General features: G+C 33.0%; 1 protein-coding gene across 1 annotated transcript; it reads left to right on the top strand.

Annotated features, from left to right (window-relative positions):
- The first annotated feature begins 11,446 nt into the window (after positions 1-11,446).
- LOC133176512 (uncharacterized) lies at positions 11,447-16,425 on the top strand. Its single transcript, XM_061311630.1, has 3 exons — positions 11,447-11,729; positions 15,464-15,778; positions 16,007-16,425. The coding sequence occupies exons 1-3, from the start codon at positions 11,610-11,612 to the stop codon at positions 16,010-16,012; spliced, it is 441 nt and encodes a 146-aa protein (XP_061167614.1). The 5' UTR covers positions 11,447-11,609; the 3' UTR covers positions 16,013-16,425.
- Positions 16,426-26,226: the final 9,801 nt, after the last annotated feature.

The raw sequence follows: 26,226 nt of genomic DNA on the forward strand, positions 1-26,226 counted from the left end.
CGGGGGCATAATAAACATTCATGTTAAACGAAGACTGGGATACCTATGCAATGTGTTTAACGGGTAGTTGAAAGCAAACCATTCAGCAGCATCTCTGTTATATTTAATCTCGTGCAATAATTATTGTTCTTGTTATGTACAGGTAAGTTAGCAAGATGACCTTTTCTTGTGTTAAAGTGGGTCAAAAGTCTCTGATATGAAACTTTTATATAATATTTGAACCTATATGTATAGAAGAATACAAAATAAAATGCATAATATTAGATATGCGCAGAGGGCCTAAAGGGTCGCATTGATTTTTTTCTCTTGAAAATATGTAACATAAATATTAGCAATTAACACATAAAAATTGCCTGATAATTTCTAGGACTTCGGTCTTTTCACCCTTTTTCTGGATGCATGTCATTGAATACAATTTTAATTATTCATAAAAAAAATCAATGTCGAATAAACAGGTATTATTTTCAGATATTAAAAAATCAATTCAACGTTAAATTCGTTGTGTTTTCCATGAAAGTCAATCTTCTGAAACGCTGCAGTGAGTAAGATTTCGAAAAAGGTCGGTTTACAAGTTATATGAACATATTATTTGACAAAAAACAAATTATTCATTTTCATTGCAAATTCGATAATTCTGAAAATTTATTTTATTTCTATGAACTTGTACCAAATTCTTGTTCTCTTTTAAAACCATATGAACACAGTTATGTTGAATCCTAAATTTATGTAAAAATTCTTTACCCAATAGTTTAATTGTCAAAATATATCAAAACAAATTATAAAAGTAAGGACAACGTTCCATAATAAACAATCCATGTTGTTTAACTTTCTGACACTAAAAAATAAACGAAGGGTGTGTTCTCATAAAAAAAAATACATTAACTGGTGGGGAACTTATCCCCGTTTTCTCTCTATTTTAAAATTTTGGAAAATATTGAAAAATCAAGATAATATTTTGCTTTTGGCAAACAATAGACGAAATTGTTAATTCTTATGTCCTTTATAGAATATGTTTTTGAAATGACTGTAAAAAATATTACAAGTATATTTTGTATGACAAACTTCATGAGTAGAAGAATATAAATCCTGTCTTAATGTAGTAAAGGCAAACACTTGCTTATAATATTTGTCGTTATGGTGTGTACAAGATTCTTCCTTGCACCGACTGTTACATTATTTAATTTGGAAAGTGTGTGCTTTTGTGATAATTTGGAAGAACTTGCAATAATTGAAATGGGGGAAACCAGGCATATCTCGCCGATTGTCAATTTAGAGAAAAAGCCAGGGATTTTTAGCTAATTCCCCTAACATGAAAAAGATGTATTAAAAAATCTCTTCTTCCAAATTATATTATTATCGTCTTTTTTGCTAGAGCAAAACAATGAATTTTGATAAAGATAGGGTGTTTTTTTTTACTACTTAATGAAAACCAAAAAAATCAGGAAGGCCGTTAATAATGCTTTTACACAAATCCATTTTATGCCTTCTCCTAAATTAACCAGAAAACATATCGAACTCTTTTAGCATAATGATGTGATGTAAATAAAAATTATTAAAAACAACTACATATATTACATATAGACCACCCTCTTGTTCACAGTTTCCATTTTATTCCAGCTTTTTCTGATGGCCTCGGCAATGGCATAATTATTAAATGTGGAGTAGAATACATTCTACACAATATGTTTATTCTATACATCAGTAAAAGACAAACATTGATTTTATCTTCCAAGGTTTTTGTCGTTGATAGGAAATTTATGGATCATTCAACGTATCGAATTAAATCTTCATTGTCTTGAAACACAATGCAAAAATACATGAACGTATTCTTTATGCTTTTTCAAAAGTAATTTGTAAGATAATGATACAATAAACAAACTATATTATAGTACATTAAATGAGCATAAATAGGGTATTCTATTTCTGGTTGTTCCCGCACTTTTCATTCTTTATTACATTAGTATTATATGGCTCTCAGAAATAACTGTGTACAGTTTGTTTGAAGGGTAATGATCAAGGTATGTAAACTTCGGTGACTTTCCTTGATTTTCGTTAACGTGACATCATTTAACATGTCTTTTAGAACTACAGTTACATTATATATTAAATAAAAGACTTGGTCTTTAAAGAGACACTTTGACGCAAAAAAAAAAACAAAACAAAACAAAACCAAAAAAAAAAAAAAAAAAAAAAAAAAAAAAAAAAAAATTAAAATAACTTTAACATACTTGAACCCGATGTTCCAATGTTCTTCACTTATTTAGGGTATAAGATGCCATATAATGGCAAGTTTCACAACCTAAAATGAAGACGATGTTTTTTTTATACAAAAAAACCCCTGGTTCCCAGAACTCCTTTTACATTTTACAAAGTAGCCTATTCATTGGTTGATGGTGTCCTACAGATGTGCAAAATAGGTTTCGGAATTTTCATTTTCACCCTAGGGGTCAAATGGGGGTTGAAAAATGACTTCTTTTTTAAAAAAAAAAATACCAAAAGCTCTGGTTCCCAGAACTCACCTTACATTTTACGCGGTAGCCTGATCATATTTTGGTAGATGATTGGTGGTGTCCTGTAGATGTGCAATAAGGGTTTCGCAATTTTCATCTTCACCCTGAGGGTCAAATGGCGGTTGAAAAATGACGTTTGTATATAAAAACACCCTGGTTCCAAGAACTCCTCTCAAATTTTACGCAGTATCCTAATCATCTATTTTAAGATGATTGATGGTGTTCTGTAGATGTGCAATATGGTTTCGGATTTTTTTTTTTACTCTGGGGATCAAATGGGAGTTGAAAAATGACGTTTTTAAATACAAAAAAAAAGGAATGAAACTCCTTATAAATATGTCCAAATATCCAGTCTTTAGTATAAATGGATCAGAAGTTACTTTGCATTGAATAACAGACAATCATATGGCATGTAGATGGCATAAACACGATCAAAAATTTAGGCTCCAGAATGACCAATATATAGGATGTCTCTAATTTTTCTTCAAAATATGGTGGAAACATATGTCACAACTTATTATTTTTCTTACAAAGATCCTTGATTATTGACACTATAGTGATATTATTCTTTTTTCTGGAGTACTTTGTGATATGTGTTCATGGGTGAACTAGCTTAAAATATTCTTTCATCCAAGTCTAATTTTTTGCGTTGAAAATTAATATCTTGGAACAAAATTGGAATTAAGGCTGGAGCTGCATGCTGTGAATTTATCACACCTGCAGTCTTAATTGGCGATCCTATCCTACATGTATAGGTGCTATGAAATAATGAATCAGAGAGCACAGTATGCGGGACAAGTTTTGATTGAGATTTTTACTTTTTACTTTTCCTTTAAGGTAAAATGATTAATAAAATAATTCATCCATCTGATAGATTCATATAAATGTATATGTTTATTTTTCTTTTTTTTTTTTGCAACAAGAATCCGTAATTGAAAATTGAAAGTGAAGAGTTTGGTAAAAGATCTTGACAAATGAAAGTTCATTCCTTCATAGTCACAATATAGCTTTGAATTACGGCCGTGTCCCCTCCCATTCAATGATGTCTGTTTATATATCAAGAAATTTCTGTTTAGTTGTGCCCCCCCCCCCCCAAAAGCAACTAATATTGCTTTCTACAGGCTTGACCCAGAACATAACTGTCACAATGATGGTACCTTTATAAAAATGTTTCTGCCTCTACGTTTTGGTGATTTTGAAATATGACTTACTTTTTCAATAAATTTGCTAGGCAGAAATGTTTGAATTTTTATTAATTTGTTTTCCAATGTGAATTAAGATAGAATTTTAAATTGCTAAATTATTCATCTTAAAACAACATTACTTCAAAAATTAATTTTTCATATTTCCTGAAATCAACATTAAAAAATTTAACACAAAATTAATTCCGAATTACATATAATTTGAATTTATTATTTGAAATTATCGTAAAACTGCAGGCTTCAAGGCCAGTTCAAAAACCCAAAAATGTTGCCATTTTCCAAGTCTAGTACAGAACGTAAAATATATGAAATAAATCACACAATCACTGGGATGAATTCAAGGAAAAAAGACTCTCGAGGAAAAGATATTTTGATTCGATTTATAGACCCCCCCCCCCCAAAAAAAAAAAAAACAACAAAATAAGTTCTCTTTTTTGCCACTCTTTCCTGGTGCATTCTGAATGTAGGGTTGGCATCTTTTTTGCAGGTCCGTAGTACGCGACGAGAAGGGGGGGGGGGGTTCCAGGCTTTTTCTGAAAATAGTCTTTTGCTGTAGTTTTAATATCTAAATTTTGATTTAGTTGCTGCTTGCCACCTCCCCACTTTTTGTTGTTGTACGATCATACATAGCCAAATCGCAGCAAAAGTGTATTGAAAAGGCCTAACCACCAAAACATACACACACTTTTTTTTGAAGATGTGTATTGTAATATGACTTAAAATTTGAAAACATTTTCTGTATATCTCTTCATCAAAAATATAACTAATTCAATTTTTTTTTTTCATACTTCCATATGAACTCGGATAATTAGGCATAGATCATAAACATTGAATTAAATACTCATACTCCCGCTCCGAAGGAGAGGGGATATACTGTTTTACCCTTGTGTTTCTGTCTGTGTGCCTGTCTATCTTTCTATCTGTTTATAGCAAATTTTCGTCGCAGTTTTCTCATTTTTCTCATTTTCTCAGTTTTACTCATCGCAGATCCTTGAAATTTTAGCACACTCTTTGTTTAGGCATGCCACATGGTGTGATTCATTTATGTACGAATCCAATATCGACGTGCATCTGTCCGAAACTGTTTGTCCGTAACAAATTTTTTCAGCAATTAATCATCGCAGATGTTTGAAATTTTAGCACACTCTTTGTTTCTGCCTGCCTTATGGTGGTATTTATTTTTGTCAGAATCCAATTTCAACTTCCTGTTTCTTCCGTGCGTCTGTCCGTAACAAATTTCCGACGCAGTTTTCTCAGCAACCACTCATCGCAGATGCTTGAAATTTTAGACACTGTTTTAGCATGCTTTACTGTGGGAATCATTTTTATTTGAATCCGATGTCATCTTCCTGTTTATCGATGCGTCTGTCTCTACCAAATTTCCGTCGCAGTTTTCTCAGCAACTTCTCATCGCAGTTCACACGAGAGCGGGGTATTACTAGTGAGCATTCGCTCACAGTTTTCTTGTTCTTCACATCTGTACTCCTTGTGATAAGACCTTTCCTTGCTAAAATATTGACCATTTTACCTTGGAGTTTGACCGACTTTTAAAAACATTAACTTTGGAAATAACTTTTTATTGGCTCGTAATAGGGCTTTCAAATTTCACAGGTGTATTTCTTGTTACTAGACCTTTCATTGTATACCAAAAATTTTGAACCCTTTGACCTTCGTCTTTGAGTATGATCTACTTTTGAAAAACGTTAACCTTGATCATAACTTTTGAGTAATAGGTACCAAGGTTTTTTATACCATACCTGTATTCCTTGTAAAAAGACCTTCCCTTGGGTACCAACAATTATGACCCTTTGCCCTTGACCATGGAGTTTGACCTTCTTTAAAAAAAATTAACCTTGGCTATAATTTTTGAACGGTTGGTTCTACGGTTTTCATATTTCACAGTTATAATTTTCTGTGTCAAGACGTTTCTTTGGGTAATAACATTTTTTATCACTTGACCTTGCAATTGACCATGGAGTTTGACTTGCATTTGAGAAACTTTAACCTTCTCCATAAGCTACCATAAGGGACATCAGTGTTTCACAAACACACCTTGTTCAATGTCCAAATTGGGCATAAACATTTACAATGAACCTTTAAAGCAGTGAGTAGAACCTAATGAATTACGACTATAGAAATTAGGACATTTTATTTGAACGTATGGTCTGAAAAAAACATGTGTGAACTTGTCAAGTCGGAAACACACAAAAGGGTATTGCTGGTATCATGCAGAGTGTATCATGGCCTTGATTCAATTTAAGGCCATTAAGGAAAATATGTTTTGAGTGGATGAATGGTCTGAAAGAACATGTGTCAACTTGCCAAGTCGATAACACACAGATGGCGTTTGCTCAAAATCAGATTGTGGTATGTCAAAATAATAAAAATATCATATCCCCAAAAAGTGCTAAAATTATAAATTTTAGTAAAATAGTTTTTTCAGCAAATACAATCTATCATTAAGTCAAATGTCGACTGACGTTTTTCATACCAATTGTAAGGCCATTATTTACATACTAAATTGTCGACGGATTTTTTCCGTTATTTCCCGATCATGACAAGGAGCAAACGGCGGGTGGTACCGGTCGGCAGGGGATGCTCACTCCTCCATAGCACCTGATTCCACCTCTGATGTTTTAGAGGTCGTGTTTGATCCGCTCCTTATTTGTAGTGTTTGAATGAACTTTTGAGCTTGAATACTGTTTGTTATCTCCATATATTTCATTTATGAAATATTCAAAAATTTCGCTTTTTTTGGACAACCCTCGTATATATAATTTTGATGCAAATATATAAACGAATTACATGCCTATGATTATAATTCACTGTGTATATTTGAGGACTCCAGCTTCTTACTTGCTTTTTAGTATTTCAATGACAATATCTTAAAACTTAAGCTAAAAAAGTATTAAACTGTATTTATAGTCTACCTAATTCAAAATCCCTAAAACTTTCAAATTACTTAAAATATTTATTTTTTTAGATCGATTTGATTAAAAAAAAAACAATTAAAAACTTTCGATTAAAAAAGGGTATGTCAATTTAATTTTCGAAGTATTTTATGTGCATCATGCTTTTGTCCCGGCTTTCGCTCTATCTGCCTGACTAAGAAAACTTTAAATATTTGGTTTTAACTTTTGAACCGTAGTAGGTGATTCTTTAGATTTGACACGCATAATCAACAATTAATGCCCTCTAGTGTATTGAAACTCAGATTTCATGGGAGAAAAAATGTAATTATTTTACAAATTATCGTTGTCGACGTTGTCAACTCGGGAAAAAAAAAAACAGAATTAAGAACAAGTATAAAGCTGGTTAAAGCTGGTTGCTATTAACTTTTTGTAATTTTTATTTCATTAATATTAAAAATATTAATGATGTGAGAGTAAAGTCAATATTTCCTCAAAGATCTAGGCAACAAATGTGTTCTCTTTTCATGAAAAAGTAAATAATTCAATATTACATAAATCAAATTATTCTACCTTAAAATCCTGTATGAGATGTTTCTGTTTTGCCTGTCTTGTTCAAGGCGTTCCTGGTTGTTGTTGATATGATCCTAGTAAATGTCAATAGGGCAATGTATAATTACAAATATAGAATATATAATAAACCTTCAAGTACACTATATTTGTCCAAATTCACCTATAATACAGACTATATAGTGTGTGTATTATACGTTGACCTTTTATCGTCATGATAGGGGTAGAGAAATCTTCTCTTTTACAACAAGGTTTGTCCACCTGAATCTTTTCAAACAAAATATAAAGACTCATATGCAAAAGATATAAAATAGTTCTGAAAGCATGATTTTCTATCAGTGTTTTTTTTTTTTTAAATTTAAATCCACTAGTAACGAAACTTTGTTTTACGAGCTTACAATTAAAACTATAATTTTTACTTTTTTCTTATTATGAATTATGATTTTGAAACACGCATTATTTGTCAATTTGAATTTTGTTGAGTACTAAGTTAACTTTTTTTTCTAATTTACAACTTTCTCTTAAAGAAAAAACATGGTGCAAACCAAAGAAAGTAAGTAAAGTAGCTATAATTTATCATAAAAAATAAATTCCAGTTTAACAAGCAAATCGTCAGTAAAGTTATCAAGTCCGAATCAAAGTACTGTACATAGAGTAAATATATACTGATATACAGTTGTTGTAATGAACTTACATACACTGTTGTAATGTATAATATGAACTTTTTTTACAGGTTGTCTTTTTGTAAATTTAAATAACTAGGTAGCAATGAATAGAAAATAAATGTTATAATGTTGCAAATTATAATATACACTTAATGTACAGATATGATTTAAACCTTGTGTTTTCTTCTCTATAAAACAATTTAAAACAGATTGTTCAATCCGTTTACAGATTGGTATGCGTTTTCTATCTAATTGAAAATTGCTCAGAACAACTATTGTCACTTTAAATCAAATTATTTATCTGCAGTTCAAATGAAATAAACAGTGCTAGAGAGAGAGAGAGAGAGAGAGAGAGAGAGAGAGAGATGACATCATGATATAAACAAGATGGAAATTATTTCTTTTTGCCGTTATAAATTATTAATTATTATCACGGAGAAATGAATCACCTATTCTCAAAGTACAGTTTTAACAGTGTCCTAATTTTAGTCAGATTCAATTCCGAGTAGTTATTCCTCGACAGTTAAAATAGTTTTTATCCCCGAACAATGGTTGTGGTTTGTTATAATTAGCATTATTTCTTTCGTAAAGAGAATAATTAAAACAGAAAAATGATACATTTTCTAGCGAAAAATTATTTTCCTATATTCTACTGATTAAAAAACCGAGATCTCATAATATTTAAACAATTGATTTACTGAGCCATGCATATATCCTTCGTATTTTTTTTTTAATGAAAAAATGTTTTTTAAATAGGTTTGAAATGTATAATTTACAGCAGAAAACATTTAGAGTTCTCCACAAACGTACATGTGAAACAACTTGCTTTTCTAACATATTTTAAAATATCACCCAAACGTAGTCTGTGTTTTCTCGTATTTTACACATCTCTTCAGTGATAAGTTGCTCGTCAATTCTAGCATCACATTAATTCGTGTAACTCTATTAAATCCCTTATATATCCTGACTATCTTTTATATCGTCATCTTCCTTCTATAAAATAATTCTCTGGTATATCAAAATATTCTCATTCCTTCGACCCAACTTAAATCTGTTTGAATTCAAATTTTGCTACAACGATAAGTGTCAAGAATTTCATCTACATGACATCAATATAAGTAAAAAGTTCAACGTCTGTGAGGTTTTGTTGAAAAAGTAAAATACTTCTTTAAAAAATCATTCGTGTTCCATACAAAAGTACTAACGCTGAAATTGATATTAAAATGATGCTGGAGTTCCTCATTGACTATATCTATATTGGTTTTGGAGACCAGAATTTCCAAAAATATTTGGGAATTTCGATGGAAACTTACTGTACTCCATTATAAGCCGACCTTTTTTTATGAAGCAGAATTTATTCAAAAACATCTACACGAAAAGAAAAAAAAATGTGGTGGCCTTCAATTCCATATTTCGATATTTCTATAGCGACGATGGGTTTTTTTTTCAATTAAAAATATTTATTTTTATTCATATGTCGACTCTAAAATCTCCCACATTTATTTCATCTTGGATATTTTACAGACTATTAACATTAATTACCAACAAACAACTAAACCATATGACGAACAGGATGGCTTCATCTTTTCCATCGTCAACTTTCCTTATTTATGAACTATTTATATAATATCCCATTATCATCTGCATATGGTGTTTATATCTCCCAGCTGATTCGGCACGCAAGAATATTTTCTGAGTAGAATCAATTATTAATCGAGCCGGGCTACTGTCAAATAAATTGATGTTACATGACTTTTAACAATCTTGTTTAAAGCCATCATTAAGGACTTATAAGCAATCATGAAGCCAAGCTGAAAAGAAAGTGTTTCATCTTGTGATCAGGAGCGAATCTCGTATCTCGAATGGGTCTTCTGGGCTTTCGTAGATCTTTACCTTTTCATTCACACGACATGTTTCTTGCGGAACAGATAGTAGAGAAATATTTGTTTGTTTAATAATTCGCTTATATTGATAATTTGTTTTGCGCTCACCTGCTACTTTGCAGTATTTAGCAAAAGGAAATTTATTGAATGAAAGTTTTTTTCTTCTTTCCTGGACTCTTCATTCTTAAAATAATGCTCTATGTGAAGCAAGGCATTCTTAATAGCATTGAAGAAATCTAATTACCCGGTACTGTCTCCATGCATTCGGAAGAAATGACATCCCTATTTATGGGACATCATGTTTATATATGAAAAAAGACCACAATTAAACTTTCCATTTTTCAGAATGCAAGAATGTAAGAAAACAGCCATACGGCTATTGATCAATTCTTTGTCTCATAGAAGAAAAGTTTTCAGCTTATAAAAGTAAATAAAGAGATGAAATGTAAATATGACTATCTCCTTCATAGTCCTATTTTCTAAAACATTTTCTTTCTTTTTAAAAAAAAAAATGTATGTCTATTTAAAACTCTCTCCCTCTCCCATTTACTAGAAACCTCTCACCCTTGCTTCATCTCAGTTATAATATCAGTGGGTGTTTCTGATGGAGAGTGTATTTATGGTATCATTAAATTTTATACTTACGTTTATTGATATCAACTCGTTTGATCTGAATTCGTTTGAATTTAATTTTATTTTATGGAAAATAAATTGAAGAGAAAACAAAAACATGGCTTGGATAAATGAGAACTGATAAACTATAAAGTATATAAAAAAAGAGGATGGGAATATGTTGCTACTATAAATAGAATAACCTCTAGTACAATATATACTACTACTACTAATCAATGTACATGTACATTGAATTATTGAAATGTGTTGCACTGTTATTAATCACAAAGAGTGTGCATTCAAATTTAGAAAGTAACATGTTATGTTAATTTTTAAGTGCATTCTTATAATTAATATAACACAGAGCAATGCAAAGAAAACCAAGCGTTAGAGGACTTTATATATATACGAAGTGCAGTTACATAACACCACCTTACTATTACTTAAAATATGCAAATGTTATCTTTTTAGATTTACTGTTTATGTTTTATTTATCTAAAAATCCTATATTTATATACATGTAGTTGCATAAACGCATTTCAATTCCTGTCAAGAAATTGAAACCATGTGACGTTAAATTGTCCATAGTTTTTTCTCCAGCTAGCACGATATTTAAAGCAAAATCTAAATTCTACGTAAATGTGTTTAGTGAAAAAAATACTGTGTTTTTGCAAGATCAACTTTTTTTTAAATTTACATGCATGTACGTGTACAATATTTGATCTACATTCATCATTATTTCATGTCTGTAATATTCACGAAGTCTGGATTAAGAAAAACAAGAACAAGTGCAAAAACATAATTATTGATAATCTATATTTATATAAACATATTTCTTAGAAAGAAAAAAATTAAATGAAAAAAAAGTTGATATACACGATAAGATAATTCCAGTTAAAGTGATCGTGTACATGATAAGATTTTCTGAGAATCCATGCTGTGTTCCTGGAATCTCTGGGTTTACAACAGCGACATCTTCAGGTGACATATTGCCATTGGCTGTCGTCATCTCACCAATTAGCAACCCATAATCTAATACCGGTGTGTATTAAGAGAAAGAGCGAGCTCAGAGGTTCAATAGAGAAGCAGTGAGCTTCGGCTAGCCAGCTGTTCAACCGTAACCCCTCATGAATTTTGGATAGCCCTCTTGCGTAATTGCTGATATAATAAAGGGTTTCATCTTAAGAGCAATAGAGGGCTAACGAAGCCGATTCAGCTGGGTGTCGATAGCTAAGGAATAGACGGTCACCTCGTTGGCATGTGCAACACGATGTCTTACCAGCAAACGGTATTCCTTGTTGCCTGCTTCGGAATCTTTACCATCTTAACGTGTTGTCAATGTTCCGATCTCACAGATAGGAGTGATTATTTACAAAAGGTAATTCTTTACAAAGCAAACGGTTTTCATTTCTGTTATATATTCTAAGTTTTTTTTTTTAAAATAAAATGTGCCAAAAAATTATCAAGTCTAATAAGAAAGTTTATAGACAGGAGGAAATTTAGGTAATTTTGTTAAATGGCAATAAATGATTTTATATCAATCAAATTACTGTTTAAAATGTTAAATTCTGATATGAATAGAAATGCATATATACATGTATGCGCTCTTTTTAAAAAAGGTACGGAGCAAATGCAATTTAAATGAATGTTGGGAAAAAAAGCAGGTGTTTTCCGTCTAACTTGTATCAAATGTCAGAATCTAGTTTATCCGTGTTGAAGCTCATATTAACATTTAAGATATTGTGGATGAAAATGGGCCCTCTATCAGATATCTAATTTTACAGAGACAAGATATTGAATAATTAAATAAGTTCTCGAGATGATAAAGATTCTAACGATTGTGTAGCTTGACGGACTCAATATAACGTAATAACTTAGTTATCGTTAGAACTACGGTACTGATATTCATCTAGAAGTAACCGCAAAGTAAGGAATATTAATCTTTAATGGAATGACAAGTTTGTTTAAATGTTTTCAAGAATAATTTTTAAAAAAGGGATTTTTTTCATATAAATGATATAAAATATCATTTGTCCGCAGGACTGTTGTATCATGTTAATGTTATTATTATATATGTATTAAAATACACATTACATTTCTATATAATTAATACTACTTTTTTATATACTAAGAGTCTAATCAAAATGCCATTCCAATTGAAAAGAAAAGACAAAAAAAACAATCTTGTATATCTTAAAACATCACAATAATGATGTTAATTCACGATATATATACTTTTCTACTTAAATTTGCATTCAATATTTATTTTCTATAATAATCCTACAATCTATCCTCTGATAGACCAAAGTCTATTATATAGTATAGTGACTTATTTTAAGCCTTTCCTGAGTCAATCAACTGTTGCCATAATATTGACACAACCTAGGTTGTGCATTCGTTTTGTTTGTATATGAATAATAGTATCATAATATTTGGTGGAACGTGCATGGGTTATATATATATATATATATATATATATATATATATATATATATATATATATATATATATATATATATATATATATATATATATATATATATATAAAATTACATACGTTATAATGTTCTCTAACATTGAGAACTGAACTGCAAAAATTGTAAATATAAGGATCAAATATATTTCATTTTTCGGGGGGGGGGGTCTATGATGATGATGAGTTAATTAGAGCACTTGGCAATTCTGTTTCTTTTCAAATTGCGAAGTACTCAAATCTATTCTCATGTATCATCCAAAGACCCTCAGACCAAAATTATGTTGTTTCTTAAATAAAAGGATTTAGATCTAAGCAAACTCCTAGTGATGGTAAAAAGATGGTTTTTATGAATAAAATTCTATTCCCTGAAGAAAACAAATTAATAAACGTAATGATTTTAAAAACCGGATCCGGCCATTATGAGTAAGCAATGTAACTGTGTCATTATCCTGAGAGGTTTCCTGTAGTTTGACACGATTGAAACCTGTACAGTGGATCTACTTTTTCCGGTTAGGAAATTTTGAAATATTCTAAAACTTTTCCAGACAGATTTGCTCAATGCATAATAGATAAAAGGCACTTTAATTTCATGGCTGACGAATTAGTGAGGGGGCTGTACGAATCTATTGGCGTACTATTAGTCGATACAGACGGTCTCTCACCGTTTGTTACACTTTTCCGTTCATTTCAGCGATTGCAATCAGTTGTTAACTGAAACAACAGTCTGAATTATTAATATCGATAAGAGCGCCTTTTTCATTTTCAGGTAATTTAAATAGCTTCGTTCTTATATGCGTAAAATATTTATGGAACAGGTACCTATGAATATATATTTAATTTATTTTGGCTTTTGTCATAAAAGACTCTAATTACGCTTCGAAACGCGAAAACGTATAATTTCATGTGATTTTACTTTATACTGAAATTATTTCTTTTGTCTAGCACTACAGAATTTACCTCGTTTTCATGAGCACGGAAATGTTGAACTTGTTAACAAGCCTTTCAAAAATACAATATTTTTTTTATTAACAAGTCTTTCAAACTGATTATAATTACATATCGAGCAATTGTTATATAGCCACAAATTAAAAATTAACGTCATCTCAATAATAAAAAAAGGGCAACCAGAATAATCTTTTTGCACCCGAGCAGGCTGTTTAGGAAAAATAATCCAACAGGATATCTTTGTCCAGTCCAATTTTTGTATGAGAGATAGCTTCACCAATCATAATTGTAAGCAATTACAAAGTGCTGGAAGTAAACTGGAAAGCGTTATTTAGCGCCTATTTCTACTCCAAATGAAGAGATATCTTTACCTAATTAAGCCTTTCATAAACAGAGAAAATTCATTGCTTTACTGTTTGTTGTGAAATAATTGAACATAGTATGCGTAAAAGTAGGAGAAAGTTTATATCTATTGAATACCAGAGTGTAAAATCACAGAAAATATTCAATACACATTCTAGAGAGTTTGGAATTTTCGTTAAACTTTAATATTATTTTCTATGACCATAGGCAATTTATTTTAAAGAAAAACACTGACAAACAACAATAATTCAAAAACGGTAATAAGAAACAGAGAATTTATTGTGATTGCTAGTAACATTAAAAGTGTAATTTTCATTTGCATTTTCTGATGTGAACACCTTCAATGAAATAACCAAATCTCTACCCACATAGCCTATGTGGGATTTCCTTTGGGAACACACCTAATATCAACATTAAGTATTAATTTCACGCCAAGAATAATTTTGCCAAAACTGGAATTCGAAACAAGCCAAGAGAAAATAAGTCATTTTTTGATGTTTTATATCTAATTTTCTCAATATCCCCCACATTAAACACCAGCCTTTTATGATATATAGTTTTTTTTTCTGTTTGCCGGTTATGACATAAAAGAATCAAGGAAATTCAGTTTTATAGATACACTTTGTGCTAATATTGTTAGCCTTACATTAATATTTAGTATCGATGCTTTCGCAGAAGTGTTGGAGAGATTAGTTTCTTTCCAGTGATTTAATGTCATGCGCCGATATTTTATTTCATAGCTTTTCCCCTCTGCAAAAAAGAAAGTTCAACAATTATTGCCATAGTCTTACATATTCGTTGTGACGTCTGTAAATAATTGATGCTTAAGGAGTTTGAATAAGTCGGGATCGACATACACATAGTCAATGTCATTTGTACTTTTGCTGCCTTTCACCAATACCTTGCACTGCATTTACGATTTCTAGTGGAGAGGAAAGTTATATTTGATTCATTTTTTTCTTGATTAAGCATAGACATTTCGAAGTAGATTTAAAATTCCCTTTTTTTATATCCCCTTCTATACATGTACTTAATAAATACATGTACAAGCCATTTTGATGGTTGGTATTTTTAGAAATGAAAATAGAAAGAGATTGATTGTATGAGTACATATACCAAGTTTGCCATGCATGTAACTTTAAAAAATTCATATTCCATACATTTAAATCCATCATGTTGATTACCACTAGATAGGTAAGAATAAAAAGAGAGGATGTGCCAGTAATGGCTATTTTATTCAAATGATTGGGCTTTTGAGATTTAGATTTAAAGCACGCTCACAAATAAAATTGCTACATTTTTACTCATTTCATACCATTTTTTTCCAGGTTGAAAATTCCAAACAAAATGTTAATAAATTAGCGGCATTACTGGCTGAAGAGCTGATGAATGAAGACAAAACTCCGATAGAGGGGAGAGAAAAGAGGGTGTTCTGTAACGGTTTCTTTGGATGCTCTAATGGTCGCAAGAGGTCCCAGTCAGGGTCGTTGGATATTGCTCCTTTAAATTACCCAATCGATGAACCGGAAGTACAGCCAAGCTTCCGGAAGAGACTCTTCTGTAATACGGGAGGCTGTTTTGGAAAACGCTCAGGTCGATATAGGAGGTTTCTTGAAAAACTTGGTAAAACTGGCAAACTGGAAGTAAGTTTTGGCATACATATTTCAGATGATAAATAAGTAGTTATTGCAATGAAATATCTGAATAAAATATTAAGAGAATGTAAGGGACTATTTTTATTCACATCAATTTTCTTTGGAACTTTGAAGATTTCAATTAAAATCAAGGAAATGCATCAAAAATATATTGAAAAAATATTTCTGCGTTCTTGTTCTCTTGAAATAACATGTACCAATAATTTCTCATTGTAGGACTAGTGATGAAAATAATTCATAGGAAAAGCTGTCCTAATTCGTCCACCATTCCTATTTTTAATACAGTATGATGCTATTGAAGTCTCGCCCAAATTGATATTTAGAGTGACTTCTGAAAAAACTTGATAATTCCAGAATTTGCGAATTCAGTTTTTTAACGCAAATAAAATGTGTGAGTTTTCTTCTTTTTAGATGTGAAACTGTTCAACGTTTTATGTCATAAAAAAGACTAGATATAGCTTATTTCTTCCTTTCATTTGTCATTATAAATTCAATTATATTTTATTGCAGATATAAAAATAGATGTTATACCATGAATTCAAATTCATTTCCCCGTTCTCTTATTCATATCATATAGGAGTGTATATGTTTGTTATTTTATTTTTCATACTTTTATTTATATACTGAAATTTGTTTGCTTCAAATAAAACTATTTTAACTTAAAGAAATCTTTTTGTGATTTTAATGTGTTTTTTTGAGAACCACAGATACTTGTCGAGAAATTTCATTCTCAAAATTAGTACATATTCTACTTGTTAAGCGCTTGGGAAGTCAAAGTTCAATTCTCGTTCATCATTAGACGTATGAAATAGGCAGTGGCTGTTCCTTTGCTGCTATTTAAAGTGAAACAGATCTTTCGAATTCGGATGAGACCTTAAAACCGAGGTCCCGTGTCATAATGGAGAACCCTCGCTGCTAAAACCAATTTTCATACAATAGTGTTATTCAAAACAAACCGATTTCGATGATTCGTCTGTACAAATAAAAGTATTTGAGCTCGAATACTGTTCGTTAACTCCACAAATTTCACGTAAAATGAATCGCATACACCAATTATCCCCTTGTGAGTACTACACAACAGTAAACCTCGGTTATAGCGAAGTTCTGGGGACCTGTGAATTTACTTCACTATATTCGTAATGCGTTGTATCCGTATAACGAATTCCTTAAAGTATACATAACGAATCCGCAATTTAGATTTTTCATTCAAGTATGACTACCGAATTTATTTACGGAAGTACAGGTGTATAAAATACAAAATTTACCTTGGAGTTACACGGGTTTTGGAGGAGTTGTGTTTCAAATATAAATACATCTACTAACAAAATTAATGTCAGTTCAATATTTCAAAAATTTAAATTTTTGAAAAATCGCTATAAAAAAATAACTTTAGTTATTTTTAACTTGTAGGGGGCACAGAATTAGTTCGCTATAACCGTATATTCGCTATGAAAATTGTTAAGAATTTCGCTGGGGATTGCTAAAAACTTCGCTAGCGCTGTATCCGGAAATTCGCTATATCCGTGTTCGTTCTAAACAAGTTTTACTGTACCAGACAGCATGTCGATGGTTATCTGAACATATATTGTGCAAATACATGACGTAAAGATCACATGATCTGATCACAAGATTTTATACAGTCGAATGAATATAACAAAACACTATCTTGAGGTATTAAAAAATATCAATACAATAGTCAGTACATGTATATCATAGGGACTTGAGACAATCTTAGCAAAATCGGGTATATAGTATAATAGGGGAGAAGGGACCTAACGAGCCGCCATTAATTCCTCGGTGCCTCGCTTCAAACTCTAAAAACTTCGATTTTTATTCAAAAAAGTCATGAAAAAGTTTTGCCAGTCGAAAGGCTGAATGTTGTCCTTTATTGTCATAAATTGATCATTTACCTTTTTAAAAAAAATTAAAAAAAAAATATTCGTCGTAAACGCTACTACATTTTTTCCATGCAATTTTCGTGCATTACCTTAATTTTTCCACACTTGTCATCCTTTGCACTCTATATTAGAACAATTCATAAAAGTATAACTGCTTTTGGTCATCCTCACATATATGTGAGGGACCGTTGATCGTCCGTCTCGAGAGATCAGCTCCATTTTCACCTTCGATTAGCCTCAGAGTTCAATTCAGATTTAGTTACCCATTAACTTTTTGACATTCTTTCCCTCTCTTTCTCTCTCTCAAGCTTAAGAGAGATGTTACATTGTAATTCCATTATATAAGAAAAAAAAATATGAATAAATATAAACCAGCCATTCCAGGATTCGAACCCATTCTCAGGTAAAAATAACCTATGCTTAGAGTCCACACGCTTTATCACTAGACCAGCCCCGATGTGCTATTTTATGAGCACATTTGCATTTCGGATGGATAATAATTTTTATTCGATTTTTGTGATTTTCAAAAATATGCCTCTTTGAAACAAAAATCGGAAATGGCAGTTTTGAAGAAAAATCCTGTCTCTTTATACGTATATCAAATTCATTCTGTTTCAAGGAGGCAGTTTTTCAGAACAATGGGGATTGCCTATTTGAAGAAAAAACCCAGAAAACTTGACTTATTTTGGTATGTGACTAATTTACACTTCATTTAATGGCAAATTGGAAGTCAATATGCAGTTTCTAAATATTGTTCTACATTGTGCTGTTTATACCGTTGTATCTGAAAAAATTTAAGATCGTTTTCTGTTACTTATAATTAAAATTTTTCTTTTAAATTGCTACAACTTTAGGGAAAATAACAAAAGAACTGCAACACCCTGTTTGTTCGAATCATCTTTCTCCCCTTAAGGGTAGGTTGATACCACTTATAAAATACTGAACGCCTAGCCAAATGATCAGGTGAGCGATGTGGCCCATGCATGGGCCTCTTGTTATGTTTTCTCAAAACAGTGCTCGGGATGAAACGAGAAAAGCTCAGTTTAATTCTCATTGGTAATCGAGAACAGTATGCTTTTTAGGTGTGTTCCCGTTTTGCACACATTTGATAATTAGGAATAGAACAATAGGTGTGAATTATGTTTTGATAGCAATTATAGTCTGTTATCCGTCTGGAATTTACCTGGAATTACCTGTATTTTCCCAATGCATTATAACATATATTTAAGAGAATAAATTTGGAAAATTTAACTTGTCCAACCCAAATGAAGATGAAGTTGATAATTTAGACAGATATCCTTACATGTACATGTGTATCGCAGTTCAACCTTTTTTTTAATTATTTTTATTTCATAAAGATAAAATGAATGAGTAAATGAATTCAATCTTGATTTATAAACAGAGAGAGAGAGAGAGAGAGAGAGAGAGAGATCATATGAATATAATTATAGCTTTAACTAATAACTCTTGATATTTTGATATTTTTAATGTTTTAACATAGTTTTTTTCTTATTATGAAATAATAAAAATAAATCAAAATATGCAAATGCAAAATTTAATCATTTTTTCTTCCTATTGTTTCCGTAAATTCTCTTTCTCCTAATTCACAACTACATGCATATGTATGATATAGGCTATAGCAATTAAGTAATTATCTTACCTGGACAAATTCCCGTTTTGCACACATTTTTTCAATACTTGAAATTCAAATGTGTGCTAAACGGGAACAAACCGCTTTTTAACAGAAAAAGACATTAAACGCACGCGATAAATATGACGTAATTTCAGCCTAATTTCTCCTCATTGACAAGTCAAGAAATGCGTCATTGTCCAGTAATCTGAGCTTTATTTCAACATTTCGAATAGAGCATAGCCTTTGATCCAACCTTAATATGTCATAAACTGATAGACCTCCCCATTGTAAGATTCTCAACAACACTTGTGCACAGTTGCCATCTTTAATACACACTACATGACGTCACAATTACAAGGACACTAATACAGTTCACATGACAAGCGGCATAACTCTGTAAATCTTGTTACATCTCCCTTTTTAAGATATTTGTGCGTTTACAGTTTTACAAATCCTAGAATCCTATTGCTAAATAAATATACTGTAAAGTTGAAATGTCCGAATTTAGAGTTCTGTGTATTTCAATTACTCATAACATGATAACAATAAAACATTTCTTAAACAAATCCGCCGCATTTCAAAACATCACTGGACACATGAATTAACTTTAAACAGAAAAAGAGTTTGGTAACGTCCATACTTGTAGACAAACACAACACTGAAATTATTACAAGCGTTAAGTTTGGTATCTTGCCGGTAACACTGACGCTCTTCCCGACCTTGTGAATCGGACTTTGGGATTTGAAATTTTCACATTTTCATTATTTTCACATATTTTGACACTTTCACTTTTCACTGCCTTTACTGGCTGACACGACTCTTTACTACCTATAACACTCCTCGAATCTGTATGCGTTGAATCTGCCTGCATTGGTGGAATGATCACTACGTCGTCTTCTTCCTCCCTAGAATTTTCTGGAACACTCCTTTCCTTGGTTTTCACTAAATCCTTGTGATTTCTCCTGAATATGCGGTTTCCTGATTTTACTATGTAGGATCTTGGTTCCTCGCATTGTTTGACGACTTGTCCTGGATTCCATGAAGTTGATGATGATTGATGTGAACGAATTCTAATTACGTCTCCTTCTGATAATGGTGTTCTTTCTTTGGTATTTCTATCATAGTAGTGTTTTTGCTTCTGCTGTTTAAATTGTAGATTTTTCCTGACGGATTTCCCAGGGAAGTTGTTGGGTGTGTAGAGTGACGATTTGGCTGGAACGAAAGATCTGGTTCTGCGACCCATCAGAAGTAGCACAGGTGAAAGTCCCACACCAGGAAGTGGTGTATTGCGAAGCTCTAAAAGAGATAAATACGGATCTTGATGGTCTTCAATGGCCTTTTTCAGAAGTTTTTTGGCTGTCTGAACGGTCCTCTCTGCTAGTCCATTGCTCTGAGGGTACCTTGGAGATGATGTGATGTGCTTGAAACCGAAGTCTCTAGCAAAAGCTTGAAATTCGTAGCTTGAATACTCTGGTCCGTTGTCGCTAACGAGTTTTTCTGGAATTCCATATCTAGCAAAGTTTTGACGGAGACATTTGATAACTGTCAGACTTTTGGTATCCTGTAACATTGACAGTTCAAAGAACTTAGAGAAGTAGTCAACAAGTACTAGGTAAGAGTCTCCATTCAAGTAGAAGAGATCAGTGGCAACTTTTTGCCATGGTCGGTTTGGCACTTCATGTTGTAAGAGTGGTTGTTTCTGCTGTTTATTTCTGTGTTTATTGCAAATTTCACACTGTTCTACAAGATCTTTAATTTGTTGACTCATCCCAGGCCAGTAAAGTAATTCTCGTGCTCTGCTTAAGCTTTTTTCAATTCCCATGTGGCTCAGATGAATTCTTTTCAGCATTTCATGACGCATAGATAAAGGAGTAATGATTCTATCTCCCTTGAACACAAGTCCGTCAGATATGTTGATCTCATCTCTGAAGTTCCAATACAGATTTAACTCCGGATCAATTTTCTGTTTGGATTCTGGCCAACCATTAATCACGGTTTTCATCAGTTTCCCTAGTATTTCGTCCTTTGCAGTTTCAGCCTGGAATCGTTCCACATTTTCACATGTTATCGGTTTGTTCTCGAGTATATGAACCTCAAAGTCATCTTCTGATTCATCGTTTCTTAATGCTGCGCGACTAAGAGTATCGGCAATGTGAAGTGTTTCTCCCGGTGAGTACTTTACTCTCAAGTCATATTTCTGGATTCTTAACATCATTCTCTGCAATCTCGGTGGTGCATTGGATAATGGCTTTTTGTAAAGACTTTCCAGTGGTTTGTGGTCCGTTTCTATGTCCACTACTTTCCCATACACGTAATCATGAAATTTAATGAGTCCAAACACAATAGCGAGTAGCTCTTTTTCAATTTGAGCATAGTTCTGTTCAGCTGAATTTAAGGATCTCGACGCATAAGCTATCGGTTGATTTCCTTGTAGAAGACATGCTCCCAGTCCTACAGAAGAAGCATCTGCTGAAATTTTTACTGGTGCTGACACGTCATAGTATTTAAGAACAGGTGCACTTGTAATTGCACATTTCAACTCCTCCAATGCTTGTTGGTGTGTCTGTGTCCAATGCCATTCAACATTCTTTTCTAGAAGTTGACGCAACGGTCTGTTCACTGTTGACATATTGGGTATGAATTTTCCTAAATAGTTAATCATTCCCAGGAATCTTTGTAGGTCTTTCTTGTTTTCCGGACTCTTCATCTCAATTATCGCTTGAACTTTACTTTGACAAGGCTTCAATCCATCTGGTCCAAACACATGACCTACGAATTTGACTTCTGACTGACTGAGTTTACATTTTTGTCTGTTGAACCTCAAGTTAACTTCTTGTGCTCTTGCTAAGACAGCTGAGAGTCTCTGATCATGTTCTTCTTGATTCCGTCCATAAATCAAAATGTCATCAGCTATAGTACTACACCCATCAATGTCTGAAAAAATTTGCGATATTGTTCTCTGAAAAATTTCCGGCGCACTAGAAATTCCGAAGGGTAGACGTTCAAACTTGTATCGCCCGTAAGGAGTATTAAATGTTGTCACCCAAGTGCTCCTCTCTGACAACTTGATTTGGTAAAATCCTGAGGCAGCATCAAGAGTACTGAAAACTTTTGCATCTTTTAGCGTTGCGGCTACCTCCTCAACTGTTTTCAGCGGATAATGTTCCCGTTGAATTCCGCGATTCAAGTCCCTTGGGTCCAAACAAATTCTTACTTTTCCATTGGGTTTTTCTACAATGACGATTGGATTAACCCATGCTGTTGGTTTTTCTACTTTCGTGATGACTTTCTCACTAACCATCCTGTCTAACTCTTCCTTGACTTTCGGTTTTAAAGCGTGTGCAACTCTTCGTGGAGGGTGCACTTTAGGTGTAACATTTGGATTCACTTTAATGTCATATTCTCCTGGCAAACATCCGATTCCAGAAAATAAGTGTTGGTATTCCTTGATGACACTGTCAGTACTCGCAGTACTTTGATTTTCATCGACCAGATTTACACGTTGGACAAGCTTCAAATCCAGACAAGTTTGTAAGCCAAGTACAGGTACAACATCATGATCCACAACATGAACTACAGCATCATAATACTTCTGTTTGTATTCTAACACAACGCGAGTCTTGCCAATAGTTTTGACTTCATCCTTGGAGTATGAGATTAATCGCGACTTCGATTTGCTAATATTCCTGATTCCTGCTTCTTTGCAAAGTTTCTCCGTGATCACATTACACTGTGCCCCTGTATCTATCTTGAAGTCAACGGAAATGTCATTGATTTTCACTCGAACCATCCAGTCCTGTTCCCTATCCTTGTCCGTGGTCTCGATTCCGTATGCTAGGAATTCGTCATCTGACAGTGAATCTCTATCTGCATCCGAATCGGACTCATGCTGGAGCATGTGTACACGGTCTCTCCGACTTTTACACATTTTTTCAAAATGATTCATTTTCCCACATTTTCTGCACTCCTTACCGTACGCTGGACAGTTTCCTCGAGCATGAGAAGTTCCACAGCGCTTACATTTTCCTTGCCGTGGTTTGCTTTTGTCTCTATCACGTGTCGGTTTGTTGTTATTATGACGCGAATTTCCTCTGACACGCCTGAACCCGCCATATGCTCCTTGCGCGACCACGTGATTTATAGCTTTCTCATCTGCGATATTTTTAATCTGTGATTCACTGGCTTCATTAGCACGACAAATGTCTATAGCCCTCTGTAATGTAAGGTTTTCTTCTCTCAACAGTCTCTTTCTTACAGAGTCACTCTTGATCCCGCATACGATCCGATCTCTGATAAGAGAATCTTGTAAATTTTCAAACTCGCAACTCGCAGCTCTTTGTTTTAGATCAGTAACATATGCATCTATGCGCTCACCTTCTTTCTGTACCCTGGTGTTGAACATGTGCCTTTCATATGTAATGTTCTTCCTCGGGTTGCAATAAGCCTCGAATTTCTCACAAATGTCCGCGACTTTTTCTTTATCTTTGTCATCCCAGGTAAACGTATTATAAACCTCAATGGCTTCAGCGCCAACCACGTGGAGTAAGGTCATAGCCTGCACTTTATCATCTTTCTTCGCCGTTCCGGACGCTATATTATATATGTCGAATTGCTGCTTAAATCGCCTCCAGTTCTCCTTTAAGTTTCCGTTTAAGTTGAGTGCGGCTGGAGGGTTTAACCGGTCCATTTTTCTTCTGACACCATGTAATATTCTCAACAACACTTGTGCACAGTTGCCATCTTTAATACACACTACATGACGTCACAATTACAAGGACACTAATACAGTTCACATGACAAGCGGCATAACTCTGTAAATCTTGTTACACCCATGTTTGTTTTGTATTTGATTGTGTTTCTGGCTGAATTAACACGGAACACTTGTTACGTTTTAATTTCTGCATAATCCAACAAGTTTGCCATTTTTAAACCCCAAGCATTCCTCCTAAATGTAAAAATTTTAGGTAACAAGCATTCTGAGAGTATTGCATTTGCAATACTAGTCCCCTACCGGCAAGTGTAATCTGGTTCCCGTTAAAAATTGAAAATGTCATAAATCCGTCAAAAATCAATGAAGCGGAACGAAATGCAAACTTGATCTATAACTTATCAAGGTAAAGTCACATGCCAAAAATCAGCTCAATATCTGCATGTGTTAGGAAAAAAAATTGTGGAGAACCCTGAAAAATTGAAAAGGTCGTAATTCCGTCAAAAATCACTGAAGCGGAAAGAAATGCAAACTTGATCTGTAACTAATCAAGATACACTCATACCAAAAATCAGCTCAATATCTGCAAGCGTTTAGAAAAAAAGTACGGAAAACCAAGTGGGACAGACGGACAGAGGGACAGACAGACAGCTAGACAGACGGACAGACGCTCTAACCACTGCGCCACGCTGGCGACTTTTCACTTTGAGGAACACCATAGAAACTTTTTTATCTTTAATGTCGTCAAATAACTTAATTTTTTTCAATGTTTTTGACTCTATCGTTCTTAAAAACGCGAAATCAACGTTGGAAGGGCAATGAATTAAGCATCGGATAAAGGATGACTGCACTTAATGCCGGGTTTTGGGTCTTTTTCGGTCGCTTCTGTTGCTTTTATATCATAATCTTATTTCATTTTTATATATTTATGAAAGAATCCTGTCAATTTCGAACCGAATCTAAATATTAAAATGATCTTAGACTGTGAAACAATAAAATGATTCTATGTTTTCTGCCCTTACTCTTTCCAAATATAGAGCATTTACACTTACCTGCCCTTGATTAAACATTAGGTATGCATGAGAGGTGGAGCTAATATTGTAAGAATGGGTCTAAAATTAGACTACATAAATAACAATGAAATGTATTAAAAAAATACGAGATCACTCTTTCCCATTCCCTCTTTATTCTGTATGGCACAAGTACACTATTTTCAGAGGTTTCAAAAACGAAATTAACAATATGAGCGACGTCAATGTAAGTAAAGAATCTTTTAAATCAATGCCTAACAATTTAACGTGTTCGAGCACTTTGTCCTAGTTAGCACAAAACATGCTACTTTACAAGTCACGTGACGGAATTTAGTATTCACAGAGTTACCTGAGGTAAGAAATCACGTGGTGAATAATAATATTCAACATGTCACAGCACTTGGTTACAATAGAGAGAGCGAATGTAAGAAGAAGCAAAGCAGTTTTTTCTCGTTTAAACCATGAGCGCATGTTTGTCTATTAATCTCCTTTTGACACAACATTGTTAATGCAAATATATAACTACTGTAAAACGGAGAACAATAGACAAACATGCGCTGACTATGTATAAAGTCAGTGAAAAAGTGGGCGTCCTCATTATCGGACGGAGATTCAAGGAATTATAATGACCCCCGACTTAGAAAACAGCTTCGTACTTCGTAAATACGTACTTTTATTTAATGTAATTACATAAAGTTGTAGATTAGATGTTGACCATTCGTGCAATTTAAAGAAAAATGCTTGTTTTGAAAGTTTATTTTGCCGCAATTTTCGCATGTCCTTAAGTGCAGTCATCCTTTATGTTATGGAATTGAATTGTAAGTCCATCTGGTGTTGATTAAGAAAGTACGAAGTGTTTTAAGTGCATTTTTTTCCCTCCGAGGCCACAGTCAGCAATATTCAAATAAAAAATATTCCACTGTGAGAAAATAATATCTCCTTACAAGTGTACATGTATGTATATCTACGCTTTGGTGCTTATATACATTTTATGAAATAGGTTCCTCCTCTGCCTAAGAATTGATATTATCAGCATACTCAGAATTCAAACGTCTTTGTACATTCAATTGAAGCATTAATACTGAGTTATGATTTCTTGCTTTTATTAGTCCTATTAGGACTATAGGTTTCCTCTGAGTCAGTCCGTCCATCCGTCTGTCTGTCTG

The sequence above is a fragment of the Saccostrea echinata genome, unplaced genomic scaffold (assembly GCF_033153115.1).
Source record: "Saccostrea echinata isolate AGI-Se365-2 ecotype Australia unplaced genomic scaffold, CSIRO_AGI_Sech_v1 ptg000076l, whole genome shotgun sequence".
NCBI classification, from domain to species: Eukaryota; Metazoa; Mollusca; class Bivalvia; order Ostreida; family Ostreidae; genus Saccostrea; species Saccostrea echinata.

Coding starts and splice junctions, on each gene's coding strand:
- LOC133176512 (XM_061311630.1), top strand. CDS start 11,610: ATGTGCAACACGATGTCTTACCAGCAAACGGTATTCCTTGTTGCCTGC. Junction 11,730..15,463: donor GGAGTGATTATTTACAAAAG/GTAATTCTTTAC, acceptor ATTTTTTTCCAG/GTTGAAAATTCCAAACAAAA.